Genomic DNA, 13,535 nt, shown 5'->3' with positions numbered 1-13,535 from the left:
GAGCAGGAAGCAGAGCTTCCCGTGTTATAGTAACATGTTCTTAGTAATAACCACAACCCTGTATTGAAACATCTGTTTGTTTTTACTTAGCAGTCCTTTGTGGAATGCTTACAGTGATGTTGTCTTATTTGTTAGGACTTTTGGGGGCCATGTGTATGAAAGAGCAAGAGTGAGCAAAGGAGAGAGAGAGAGAGAGAGAGAGAGAGAGAGAGAGAGAGAGAGAGAGAGAGAGAGAGAGAGAATGTGTGTCTGTGTGTGTTAAAATGAGGTAAAGAATGCCACCTAAGTGGCAACGAGAACAGGAAACACCAGGGAACTTCCGGGAAATATCCAGCCTCACCATCCAAAGACCCTGAGTCAGAGCCCCGAAGGCTGAGCCCCCTGAGTCAGTGTTTTTAGCAAGTGATCCAATGTGTTCAGTTACAGGTGGTCTATGACCACACAGTGATCACCACACATGACAATAACAGGATGTAGAGGTCAAGAATGGGAAACTTTAAATGACACCAGCCAGGTTTTGCCTTGATGATACACCTTGGTTCACCAAGACTCAGAGAGACTTCAGTGGGCCCAAGCCTTGAGTGCTAATAGCACAGAACAGTAGGTATGTTTCCTCTACACTGGCAAAAATAAAAAATAATCCATTTGTAAGACACATGGGAATTCTCCACTTACAAGGAAGACCGGTCAGAAGGGTTGCAGGAAGAAAGGCACCGACAGCACTGGCAGTTGCTATGGCAACAGCAAGCAGAGTTCATGGAGCTAACAAACTGTGGGTAAGAAAGGAGTGAAGAACGTCCATAAAGAGGGCTATGTGTAAAGTCTGAAGGATGGTTGTGCCTGTATTGTATCCAAATAGGAGACATTAAAAGGAAATGATAATCCTTCCAAGAATGGGTACACAGCTGACACAGGAAATGTTACTTAGCCTCTCTTCCTTATCCAGGATTTGCTTCCACAGTTTTTAGCATCAGAGACCCTACTGGGTGTTGAATGAGGCCATCAAAATCAAACTCTGGGGCTGGGGAGCTGGCTCAGCAGTTAGGAGAGCACACAATTCATGCAGAGAATCAAAGTTGGGTATCAGGCAGCTGACGACCACTTGTAACTCTAGCTCTGAATGGATCCCACATCTCTCTCCTCCGGGGTACCTGCACAACGTGCACACACCCACACACAGACACACATAATTAAAACAAACTCACGTATGGCATTTGAATACAGAACTAATAGTTTAGACAGTTCATAAAACAACCACAAGAAAAACTTTTATTTAATTAAAAATATTATACATGTTGTTGCATTTTCATGGAAAATATTGAGGTTTTTTTTTAAAAAAACACTAACAGTGTTAGTTTTCGGGAACTTTCACGCACCCTATTCTACCATCTGCTGCTCTCTTCCCTCTGTGGTATTAATATTGTGTTTTGGAGGAGCCATAGTACTGTAGGGGCCATAGCACTGATGCTTCCTAGAAAAATCAGACAGTTCCTTGACACCAGGGTTCTGTGAGGTTCACACAGACACCACCAGCTTTGGTTTCCTGGTAAAATGTTGAATAAAACAAAAACAGAAACAAAAACAAACAACAACAAAATGAGTGTAAAAACCCAGTGCTGAAGTCAACACCAGTTTAGTACAACTAAGTCCTGAGTTACAGCCTCATCCAGTTTCCTAGCCAGTTAACACAGGACCTTGTGTCCTACCTGATGTACTAGTGTCCTGGGCTCCCCAACAAAACTTCCCCAGAACCCACCACGGGAAGACACTGACGTATAGTGTTTATATTCAAACCACCAGCAAATACACAACAGCACAGGAAACACCCATGTACAATTTCACTTAAAAAAAATATGTGTTGGAACAATACAACTTTTGGGATCACTGGCTATCACATAGCTATGTGAATAAATTTTTAAATCTTCATGTAATTATACATTTGTTTAAAAATAATAACAATAATAACAGCATGAAAAATTTAAAAATTATTTAAGTCATAAACATCAGGTAAGTACAAGGTGTGTACAATATAATCCCCTCCTTTGCCCCTTTCTTTCTTTGGACTGTGCCATCCCCTAGGCTTTCCTTAACCTTACATCATAATGCTATATCCTTATGCCATCTCCAAGCAATGTTTTTACTAAAACTGTTCTAATATGACAAATATCCCAGCTCTCTGTTCACGGTCCTTGGCTTTAAATTGTAGTAGGCTTAATTAGAATTTTGCATCCAGCTTTATATGAAAGAGAGGCACACTCTCCCTAAAATATACAAACAAGTAAAAATAGCTGGAGAGCAAAGAAAGTTGAAATTGTCTCAGCTTTTAGAGACTGAAGGATGCTTTTTTTTCCTTCGTGAATGGTCTTTCAGTTGATGGGAATAAAATAAGGCTGAAATTGCTTTTCACATTCCGGCTCTGTTGGGGGCATTTTCACATAGACCCCTGTTGTAAGAGGACTCCTTTTCTTTAGCTGCCAAAACACAAGAAGAAACAGCAATTATTCCCAAAGAATACAGAAGCCAATTTTAACTGTAATAGCACTCAGTAAATATTGGGTCCCTCTTCAGCAAAAATAAACATCTGTATGACAACATACAGAATTATAACCTCTGGGAGATCTTTCTTGATTGAGCTATTCAAATACAACTAAGATAAATAATTGTGCGGTTCAAATGTAAAATGGCAGCCATTTTCACTGAATGAAAATGATGAAAAAAAGGCTTTGAGACAACTTCACCAAGAGCACCCAAGATAATTGACTATATCATGTCTGTGGTGATCAGTACACTGCAAACATCTAAAGGTGACTTTGATGTCATGTTCTGAAGCTATATTTCTCATATCCACTTCTTTTATGCTTTTTATTGCTTTTTCTTTGTCTGTGTTAGCTCCCAGTTTCTATCACCTCAAAGACTTCAACAACTGCTATTTAGTTAGCCAGCCTGGGTGGTAACCTAAAAGCAAGACATAACAGAATAGAGACTCGGTGAAAGTGTGTGTGTGTGTGTGTGTGTGTGTGTGTGTGTGTGTGTGTGTGTGTGTGCGCGCGCGCACGCGCGTGTGTGTGTGTGTGAGAAAGAGAGAGAGGGAGAGAGAGAGGGGGGGAAGAAGAAAGAGAGCAAAACAGAGACATAGAAAAAGAGACAGAAAGTAACAAAGGTAGAAAGATAAGAAAAAATGGAGAAGTAGGAAGAAGAGGAAGAGAAGGAGGGAGGAAAACAAAGGACATTGCTTGTGATAAGGAAAGCCACCCTTACACACATATGGCTGAGGATGTAGACTTTATCTCATTCTTCTCTCTTTTCACTACCAATATAGCACATAAAAACAAAAACAAAAACAAAAACAAAAACAAAAACAAAAAAAAGCAGGACTTACATTCACTGCGCTGGGGAGGAGGTCAAGGCACGTTAGTAAATAGATAATGGGGACAGGTATTACACAAGTAGCTACAGCTTGCACAAAGAAGGCAACAAAGGTGGTACCAAGAGATGGGTGCCAGTGAAGAAACATTCAGAAGACAAAAATCCATCCAGGTGCTTCTAACTAGCAGCACTCACCTAGCATAACCCTGTGTTCCAGGGTTACCAAGACAGGGGCCATTGCCGTGAAGGTGAAGACCAAAACAGCTGCCCCATGTTGTTCAAACCATTACTCAAACTGAAACCCTGCTCAGAAGCATGCAAACATTCACTGTCACACATGCTCACGTACAGCATTAGTCATCCTGAAACCTCGAAGGCCGGTGCACGGGGTTCTAGTGTGTTCTTTATCCTACCCTTCCTGCTCTCTGTTTATTGCTTCAACTCTATCATTTGGTCAGTAGGTTATAGCTAGAGGTGTCCACACTAACTGAGGAGCAACGTCAGCACAACACTCACCATTTTGCTCAGAGAAACAGCAGTGATCAGGAAACTGTAGAAAAACAACCCCGAACTAACCACAGCAAGGATCCAGAGGAGGAAGTCAGAATCTGGGCACAATTCTGGATCTGTAACAGAAGACAAAGCAGAAACCTCCTGAGACAGTCTTCAGTTACACGATTCTGTTTCCTTATGGACAAAGAAAACAAGTTACAGCTTCCAGGCTTTGCTAGCCAACCCTAACTCCTATTGGTAACACACAGGCAAATCTAACTATCTGATATATGCCTTCCCCAGAGTGTCCTCAGAGGGACAAAGCTAAACTTGATGATGGCTATAAAAAAGAGCAAGTGCCCTAGTCTATCAGCAGTATAAAACATCTCCCCAGAGACGTTTTATTACAGCCAGAGTGATGGTTCTGTAACTGCTCATCGTAAGCAAGGCTGCCATCTACTGAAGACCTCCTAGCTATGAATCATAGTCCTAGCTATGAAGAACCTCAAACCAAGGAGCAATACTATTGGGGGGTAAAGGCAACAGTAAGATGGCACGCATGTTCACAGTGGAATGGCTTTTCTCACCAATGACATAAATCTGGGTCCCGTTGCCCATGCCCACAAAGTAAGGCGGTGGGTACATGAGTTCCACCTTGCAGAAGTACAGTCCAGTGTCAGCAGCTCGCAGTCCTCGGATGGTGAGGTTCACTCTGCTTTCGTTGAAGGTACCGCTGCAGAAGGGATCATCCAGGAAGCCCAACTTATTCTTCATGGTGAATGTCGTGGCACAGACCTCAGTCATCTGGACATTTGTCTGCCGCAGCACTGTCACCCGGACCTCATCCGTGTCGTGTGAAGATGAATATTCGCACGGAAAGCTGGCGACACCATGGCCGTTGGCCAACACCACTGAGGGTTGGGTCACCTGTATGGCTGGCATGGAAAAGCCAAAGTGAACTCAGTGGCGTCGTGGTCATCCACAGTTGGGTCTCCTAGGCCACACTTTAGGGCAACGGGGGTGTTTATCTTGGATGCGGTCACCCCTCAACCAACTTATCAACCCCCCCTCACCCTTTGCCTTTCCATTCATCCATCCAGCACCCCACCTCGCATCTTTCAGCTGTCTTCAGTTACTCTCCAAGATTTCCTTACTGATAAATAGTCCATTGAAGACAGTTGGAATACTGGAGTGACAAACAGAGTGTCTGGCTCTCGTGAAATGTGTCATTTTGGCAAATCGATCTTCCTTTTATTTATTCTCTCATGCAATAAGAAAGAGGAGTAGACTACAGGACAGGGCAGTGCATCCTATGGTGGTAATAGGACCATAGCATGCAGGAAAGATAGTGAGTGGCAGCAGAGGAAGCTCTGGAGCTCTCAAAGTAGACCTTAAAACCTCAGCTCAATGCACCGGTCACCTTTACCCTGGCATCACACTGGTGGAGTGGTATATGATGCTAGACTAGGAAGCCACAGAGCTGAGGGCACCGGGTCATTTCCTCTCAGAGTTGAGGCAACCCTGCTGCTAACTTTTGTGGGCTTCCCCTGCCTGCCCACCACCTCTTCTGCCTCCATTCTTTCCTTCGCTTAACGCTTCCCTGGTCCTGCTCTCTACACAAACGTGCTTCCGTCATTTGAAATTAGGGGGTTTGCAGCCGCGTGTTGGCGGGACATATCAGCAATCCCAGCACACGGGAGACGTTCAAGGCCAACCTCAGATAAACGACAGGACTTTGTTTTTTTTTTTTAAAAACCAACTAACAACAATGAGCAGAATTGCCGGGGATGTAGCTTGGTGGCAGAGCACTTGCCTGAAGTACACAGGGCCTTGGGTTCTTCCCTCAGCACCAAGTTAAAGGTGGCTTTATGTCATGTTACCTTTTTTTAATAACTATCCTGGCTGATTTCTGGTCAATATTGTATATTACACTCAAAACTTAAACTGAACAATGTCATTGACAGTTTACTAGTATCAATTGCAAAAACAAGACAATAATCGCCATTCAGTGTCCTCCATATTACAATCTTGACTACTTCTCTAGGCTTAGTTTCCCGGACCACCCCTACTCATAAATCAGTCAGCAGTAGATCTGCTGGTCTCTCCTGCAAGCACCTGTACTGAAGAGCTTCTGTCCTCAAAGAAAGAACAATGTGGCAGCAGCCACTGCCACAATTATTCCAACAGCCTTTGTCTCTGCTATCAGAGACACTCTCCCAGCAGCCTTTGCTCCATGGAAACCCCACTTGAGAGTTTACAAAAGTTCTCTCCCACATTAAAGTCTTTGTGACCTATTCAGACAAGAAACCGTTTTTTGCTTCTTTGGTAAAATTAAATCATCAAATATCACTTGCGCATTGGTTTCACACAAACTACAGGACTTCTTAAAATTTAAAAGGTCTAGAAAGAGAAAGTTTGAGGGTCTAGAAGATGTGTCCATTTCAAAGTACATAACAGGCCTGGAATTAGCCTTCCAAGAGCTTTTATTTCATCTGAAGACCAGGGGTTTGCACTTAAAATCCATATGTAGTTAATGCAACTACATATGTAGTTAAGGATTTTATGAAGAAAAAAATAAAAAGAATCTTAGGCCAAATACACTAATATTTGTTTTCCTCCCTTTTCCCTTCCTCCATTTTCCCTTCCTCCCTTTTCTCTCTTCCCCTTCTCTCTCTCTTCCTCCCTTCTCTCTCTTTTCTCCATCCTCCCTTTATTACTTCTTTCAGTTTCAAACTACGGTATTTCATCTTTAAAATGATTAACTAATTTTATGGTTCCTTCATTTATTTTTTATTACTTTTTATTTTTAAAAATATAATGGAATTACATTACTTCTCCTTTCTTTCCCCCAAACCCTCCCTTGCTTTTCCCCCCATATTCATAGCCTTTCTTTTCATTATGTGTTGTTATATGCATACACACACACACACACACACACACACACACACACACATTCTTAAATGCAACCTTCTCAGTCTGTATATATTATTTGTATTATGTTTTCAGTGCTGACTATTTGGTGTACTTTTCCGTGGTGAAGCCTCCTGCTCTCCATAGTCCTTAGTTGCCTATAGTTACTTGTATAGGGTTGCGGCCTCTTAGTCTTTCCCCATCCCATTTGGCATGTCTATTGTTATTCATGTCCTTGTTCAGCTCATGTTTAGGCAGTCGTGTTGGTTAGAGTTTATAGGTGTAGCACCTGGCGTTCCTAGGAGACACAGTTTCGCAGTAAATCCCATGTACCTCTGACTCTGACAGTCTTTCCGCCCCCTCTTCAGCAATGTTCCCTGAGCCTCAGGTATGGTAACTAAGAGGGTCTCAAAAACTTAAAGTGAATAATTTGAATCTAGGTGTTTTGGGTCTTTGTTGTCATTGTTGTGTTTGTCTGGTTGGTTGGTGTGTTTGTTTTAAGAAAAAAAAGTTAAGGCCACTCTGATATCAAGATCAAATGTATTCAGGATTTTGTATGCCTTTCCCCACTTAAATTTTTTAATTTTACAGTATTTTCTCCCAGTAGTATAGAAGTACCTGAGCTTGTTCTTCCCCCAAACCAACTCTCACAGCTTCATTAAGCCCCATCTGGAATCCCAGCAATCTGCTATAAGCAGTCTCTGCTCCTTTGCTGATGCTCTTTCTCCTCCACTTGTCTAGGGACACAGAGCTGTTAAAAGGTAGAGGTTTGCCCTTCGTTTCTAGTTTTCTATAAATCACTGTCCTCAGCTGCTGAAAGAAGTGAAACCCAGGCAGGAAACCCACCTCCTCCACCTCCACGCTCCACAAGTGTCCACTCACCTTTGGAGAAGATCGGGATGAAGAAAAGAGCAAGCAGGGCTACCAAGGGCCAGGTCCTAGGAGCCTGCTGAAGTTGAGCCTCGTGCCTCTGGACTCCAAGACAGGCCATGGCTTTATGGGAACCGTGCTCAAGTCTTGAGGAAGCAGAGTGAAACCTTTCAGGGTCCTGAAGCTTTGAAATGTGTTTGAACCCACACAGATTCAAGGACTTTATATAGACAGCTTTGATCCCAGGTACGTGCTACATATGTGTAACACACACACACTCACACAGCACCTGAATAGAGAGCCTTTTTGTTTTGGTTTTACGAGAAAGGAAGCCGTGGGTTTAGCTGTTACGTCGTAAAGACAACCTCAAATATTCAAAGTTAAACTGAACAAAACAAGCAAATCCATGGATGGAAAATGTACTCAACTTGAAAACCGAAGCTTCGAGTCACCTCTGAAGATCTGGAGAAGTAGCGTCTTGGAGAGTATAATTTTCTGTAGTACAGAATAGCCCTGAATCCCAATCCCAATCCAGCCATCTTGTCATCTTTAACCACCCAGTTCTCTGCCTTGACATCCCTTTCAATCCTGGAGCTCATGGCAGAATTTGTCTATGGAAAGCACCAATTAAAAAATATGTTCTAACTATGCAGGACTCATTCTATGAGTCCCTGAGTATGTAAAATAGTACACTTTGCCTAATCCAATTAGCATTTTATTGAGAGAAAATGCCAAAATCACAAGAAATGAAACACACACACACACACACACACACACACACAAACACACACATATACACACACACCAGGGAAAATGGCCTCTGATTTTGCCAATTGGGAAAGAAATCAGATATTCTTAAAGCCTTAACAAAGACAAAATAAAGTTGTAGATGGTCCAGGAAAAGTCAACCTAAATGAAAAGGCATTTGAAAACTCCATAGGAGGATGGAGTTCTTTTTTAATAGTAAGACTTTTTAAAGAGTAAAAACTCAAAACTAGGATGGAGACACTGCTCAGTGATGGAGATGCAGCTCAGTGATGGAGACACAGCTCAGTGATGGAAACACTGATCAGTGATGGAGACAGTTCAGTGATGGAGACACAGCTCAGTGATGGAGACACAGCTCAGTGATGGAGACACAGCTCAGTGGTGGAGACACAGCTCAGTGGTGGAGACACAGCTCAGTGGTGGAGACACAGCTCAGTGATGGAGATGTAGCTCAATGATGGAGACACAGCTCAGTGATGGAGACACTGATCAGTGATGGAGACACTGATCAGTGATGGAGACAGTTCAATGATGGAGACACTGCTCGGTGACAGAGACACAGCTCAGTGATGGAGACACAGCTCAGTGGTGGAGACACAGCTCAGTGATGATGGAGACACTGCTCAGTGACAGAGACAATGCTCAACGATGGAGACACAGCTCAGTGATGGAGACACAGCTCAGTGATGGCGGTACAGCTGATACAACTCAGTGATGGATATATAACTCAGTGGTAGAATACTTGCCTAGTATGCAGCAGGCCTTAGACTTAATTCCCAGTGCTATCAAAACAAAAATTCAAAACTAAGGATAAATACTACCAGAATTCTTAAACTCACAAAATCAGTAAAGAAGGCAAATGTTCATCTATAAATACTATGGTATTTTATAATATTAAATTATTTAGAATGTATCTAAGTATTCTCTTTATTAGTGCATATTAAATAGAATAATTCATACACACATATTTGTAACACATTTTTTAGAATACTAAACATTGAAACTCCCCTTAAATGTGAGAAGTTCTCATGTAGTTCAAGGAGGAAAGGGGTGTTTATTGAGAATCTATAACATGCTAGAAATTGTGTGCACTTAGGATTGGATGATGAGAAAATAATAATAATAATAATAATAATATAATTAATAATAATAATAATAATAATAATAATAATAATAATAATAAAAATAATGTTCTGCCGAGGCAGAACATACTTTTAATAACAGCACTCGGTAGGCAGAGGCAAGTGCATGCTCCAGTGTTTCTGTGGTTTCCTGCTGTCTCTGCAGCCCATCGGAAGAGGCTTTGAGGAGTAGGGACTGCATGCTTCCTTTAGAGCCTGTCTGCTAGCATGCTCTCACACATGCCTTTGCTCTGCGTGTCATTTCCCAACATGCTTCTTTCATGTTTTATCACATTTATACAAGCTTCCTATGCCTTATTTGCTTGTATTATTTCATTTTCTACGCTCCACACCCTCTAGTGTTTAGCTGAGTTCACACCCTGGGAAGCCTCCTGTGATGTGTGCCTTTTCTATATTCCCCTAACACTTTAGAGAAGCCTCCAGGCCCCAATTCATATGCCAAGAAGCAATGGCAACCTAATGACTCTTATTATGGGCCAAGACCCAGACTGGCCACTAAAGACTTTAAAGGTGAAAAAATATAGGTTCCTTCCTGTAAGGGAGCTCAAGGCAGCGGCAGTGGCAGAATGCTATACCTACGTCATAGTCATGGCAGAGTGAGAATGAGACACATGACAAGCTCCAGAGGGGCAGAAGCCACTGTTCAGCTGTGGACATCAGGAAAGTCTTACTGGAGGAAGAAAAGCCTAGGACCATCATTGAGGACAAAAGTAAGGGGTGAGTATTCAGACAAGAAGAGTAGGACCCGGTAGGAGTGGATGCCTTTGCAAGAGCCAGTGAAACACAAAAAGCCATCAGCACAACCGAGATCTAACTCCATAGAACTTTCTTCTTGCCCAGAAAGAGAGGGAGGATGGTTCAAGAGCAACAAGACATAATCAGGAGGATGTCTACTGCAATACCCCCCGAGCAACAAGAATTCACAAAATTTTTTCATGTAAAGAGCATGTGGTAAGTATATTCTGATTTGTAGAGCATACGGTCTATGTTGCCACTGCTTGGTTCTTCAAGTTTAGGGTGGAAGCATCCATAGACCACACTTAAACAAATGTGTGTGGCTGCTTTCTAATAAAGCTTTATTCATAGAAACAAATGGAGGTTGGACTAGGGGACTAATCAATCTACAATCATTGAATAAAGGTTTCAGGGGCACAAGATTTATGGCTTGGGGGGAATGCCAGTCCTTACTTTCTTTTCCGGTTGCTGTGATAAAACACCCTGACAAAAGTAACTGAGGGGGAAAGGCCTTCATTTGGCCTCACTATTCAAGACTCATAGTCTGTTATATTAATAGCATGGTAGACAAGGACCTTGAAGTGGAAGATGTTCACAATTAACCTAGTCAGTCAGCATAATCCCTCACAGGCATGCCCCGACTCTAATCTCTCACAGGTGTGCCTGGATGTGGGCCTTCCAGGTGCTTCTAGATCCTAGCTGGTGGGCAGTTAACACTAGCCGTCATGAGTGCAACAATCAGAAATCGTCCGGATAGCTGTCATTTTGTCTCACTCAAGTCTCAGAATAACCATCCAAAATAAGGACTGTTCCTTTTCCCGACTAACAAAGGAAGAAAGCAAGGCCTTGAGAGTTAGCTGGCTTACCCCATCCCCCATAAGAAGGGAGTGGCTTTGACCAACTGGTCCTGGCTTCCTGGAGAGTAATGCTGTCATCTGGAGAAGGGGGTTCTGATAACAGCTGGTGACTCAGGAAGCAGGAATCATCTTTTGCTTAGGGTCACTGAGAAGACAGAGGTGAAATTATTAGAATAAAGAAGACGGGCAGAGCGAGTCGTGGCTTCCATTTGAGCACATTCATCCTAGGGAATCTGTGGAGAGATCAAACACAGTTCCTTCCAGGAATCCTGAGGGAAGAGGTGTGAACAAAAGGAGATTTAAACAACCATGAAGACACTGTGAAAATTCCATTGGTCAAGGCTCAAAAAGAATATGCTGGGAATGTTTGATGAATGAAAAAAAGAAACATATAAAACTGGAAAAGACGAAGGTTATCATAGGATTTCAAAGAAGTCTTACTGGGTTTCCTAATTTTGCTTTTGTGAAACTGAAAGGGAAAATTTTTCATTAGCATTAAAGCAACCAGAACAGCAGAGCTCTCTAACTCTAAGTGCAGGTCGACAGGTATGTTAGCCCAAGGTCCCAGATGATAAGTCACAAAGAATGCAGAGATAGGAGACAAAGGCCTACTGAGTGTTCCAGGGACCGGCTGGCCATAAAAGATAGGGAGAATACACAAGGACAAATTTCTGAAAGAAACAGGTACCGGACATGGTCGAGTGAATAATGAGCCAAGACCCCTCATCCGATCTTATGGTGTCTGTTTAATCCCCCCCCCCCTTGAGGCCCGCACACAATGTTCCAGGTTTGAGTTTAACCAGATGTGTCATTAGCTCAGATAAACATCTACCCTCAGGTTCCAAGAAAGACAGGAACCAAGGACTGTACCCATGTGATTAAGTCTGAGCTTACCCTAGATCTGCCTATGCAATTTGCTGATGTTCAAATGTTTGAAACAACCAATCGTGTGTGGCCGCGCCAAAACTTCCCACTCCCCCTAACCCCTGGGCTTCTGGGTCGACCCCTCTGTCTCCTGCGTGAGATACGTGTTGACCCGGAGCTCCGCCAATAAACTACCTCATGTGTTTACAGCAAGACAGTCGTTTGTGTGTCTTTGGGTGCGCGCCATCCCGAGGCTTGAGTGAGGGTCTCCCTTCGGGGGTCTTTCAAAACTATTTCTGTTACTGGGAGAAAAGTCAATGGCTGTAAAACAGCACGTGTGAAAGGCTGCTGATGAAGAGATATTCACTGACATCACTCACTAGATGACTTGGCTGGCAAACTGGTAAAAGGTAACGGAGTTTGGTAGATAGCGCAGTCCACCCATGATAGGACATTCCGAGGTCACGTGCTTCCAGATCCAGCGATCTGAGAAGGACACCATACTTCCGCTGCAAGATTGCCCACCAACCTGTGTCTCACAAGACTCCTGGCCTGCAATTATGCTTCCTTTTAAGAGCTAGCATCTTAGACAATGATAAAAAGAAACCCTGGGAAGCAATTCTAGACTAGAGAGGAAGATGCATACATGCTGAGGACTGGCTGTGTCCTCCCTCGACTATGGGTACCATTGAGAGACATGGGGAAATGTAATAAGTAAAAAAAACAATATTTTACTGTTAAGTCTTAGGATGTCAGCAAGTAGCTCATGGTTGGCTGAGCACAGATGTGTGTGTGTGTGTGTGTGTGTGTGTGTGTGTGTGTGTGTGTGTGTGTGTGTTGTAGTGTGTTAGTTCATGTGTGTTGGAATCAAAGAGGGGAAAAAGGCAATAGTGACAATGTTAACGAATTGTGAATGTGGCTGATGAATAAGTGTGTGTTTGTGTTTATTCTTTGTTAAGTTTGAAATTGTTTTACACAGGGTGTCGGAAGTAGGAGCGAGAACGTCAGCTGTCCATGTGGCAAGCCATGTACCACCTCCTTGGGAAATAACAGAAACTTAGAGAGCACAAGCCACCTGCTCTGGGTAACTCCCACCCTCTCTCCTCAGACCCCTCAGACACAGGCAGAGCAGGGTCTATTGCCCACCCCCCAACTCCCTGTCACGTTGGCTTCTGGAAGATTCAGACCAGAATGAAATCAGGGGATTTCCTCTCTGCTGTCTCCCAGATTCAGGCCCTGGGGACAGTAGTAACAGTACCTCCCTGTGAGTACTTGTCAAATAAATTCCATTCTGTGATGTCATTTCTCCCTGAAACTTAGTGGCACTTGCCCCATCAAATGGGTCCCTTTCGTCTACAGGCTAATACCGCTTGCACCATGGCTAGTGTCAGGGTACGCTGCACTGCTCTCTTCAGTGTTTACCAAAGTAGGTTTTCGTTGCCTCTCTTGTTAAAACCTTCGTCAAGCCAGCCTTACCTACCAAATAGAAGACACTGAACTTAAATAATTGCCCTGGTTTCTATCCAGTACA

The 13,535-nt window shown here is 43.0% G+C and overlaps 1 protein-coding gene across 2 annotated transcripts; it reads right to left on the bottom strand.

Annotated features, from left to right (window-relative positions):
* Positions 1 to 1,252: 1,252 nt before the first annotated feature.
* Positions 1,253 to 7,816, bottom strand: CTLA4 (cytotoxic T-lymphocyte associated protein 4). 2 transcript variants are annotated; one of them, XM_084779046.1, is made up of 4 exons: positions 7,651 to 7,816; positions 4,446 to 4,793; positions 3,883 to 3,992; positions 1,253 to 2,471 (listed from the first exon to the last, which is right to left on the bottom strand). In XM_084779046.1, the coding sequence occupies exons 1-4, from the start codon at positions 7,757 to 7,759 to the stop codon at positions 2,367 to 2,369; spliced, it is 672 nt and encodes a 223-aa protein (XP_084635172.1). In that variant the 5' UTR covers positions 7,760 to 7,816; the 3' UTR covers positions 1,253 to 2,366. The 2 variants fall into 2 exon arrangements, with proteins under 2 accessions (XP_084635172.1, XP_084635173.1); XM_084779047.1 differs by lacking the exon at positions 3,883 to 3,992.
* Positions 7,817 to 13,535: the final 5,719 nt, after the last annotated feature.

This window comes from Acomys minous (genome assembly GCF_964271855.1).
Source record: "Acomys minous genome assembly, chromosome: 4".
NCBI classification, from domain to species: Eukaryota; Metazoa; Chordata; class Mammalia; order Rodentia; family Muridae; genus Acomys; species Acomys minous.
The sequence above is the reverse complement of the archived record's forward strand: the minus strand, read 5'-3'. Positions and strand labels throughout refer to the sequence as shown.

Coding starts and splice junctions, on each gene's coding strand:
- CTLA4 (XM_084779046.1), bottom strand. CDS start 7,759: ATGGCCTGTCTTGGAGTCCAGAGGCACGAGGCTCAACTTCAGCAGGCT. Junction 3,993..4,445: donor GACCCAGATTTATGTCATTG/GTGAGAAAAGCC, acceptor CTTCTGTTACAG/ATCCAGAATTGTGCCCAGAT. Junction 2,472..3,882: donor CTGTTTCTCTGAGCAAAATG/GTGAGTGTTGTG, acceptor GTGTTTTGGCAG/CTAAAGAAAAGGAGTCCTCT.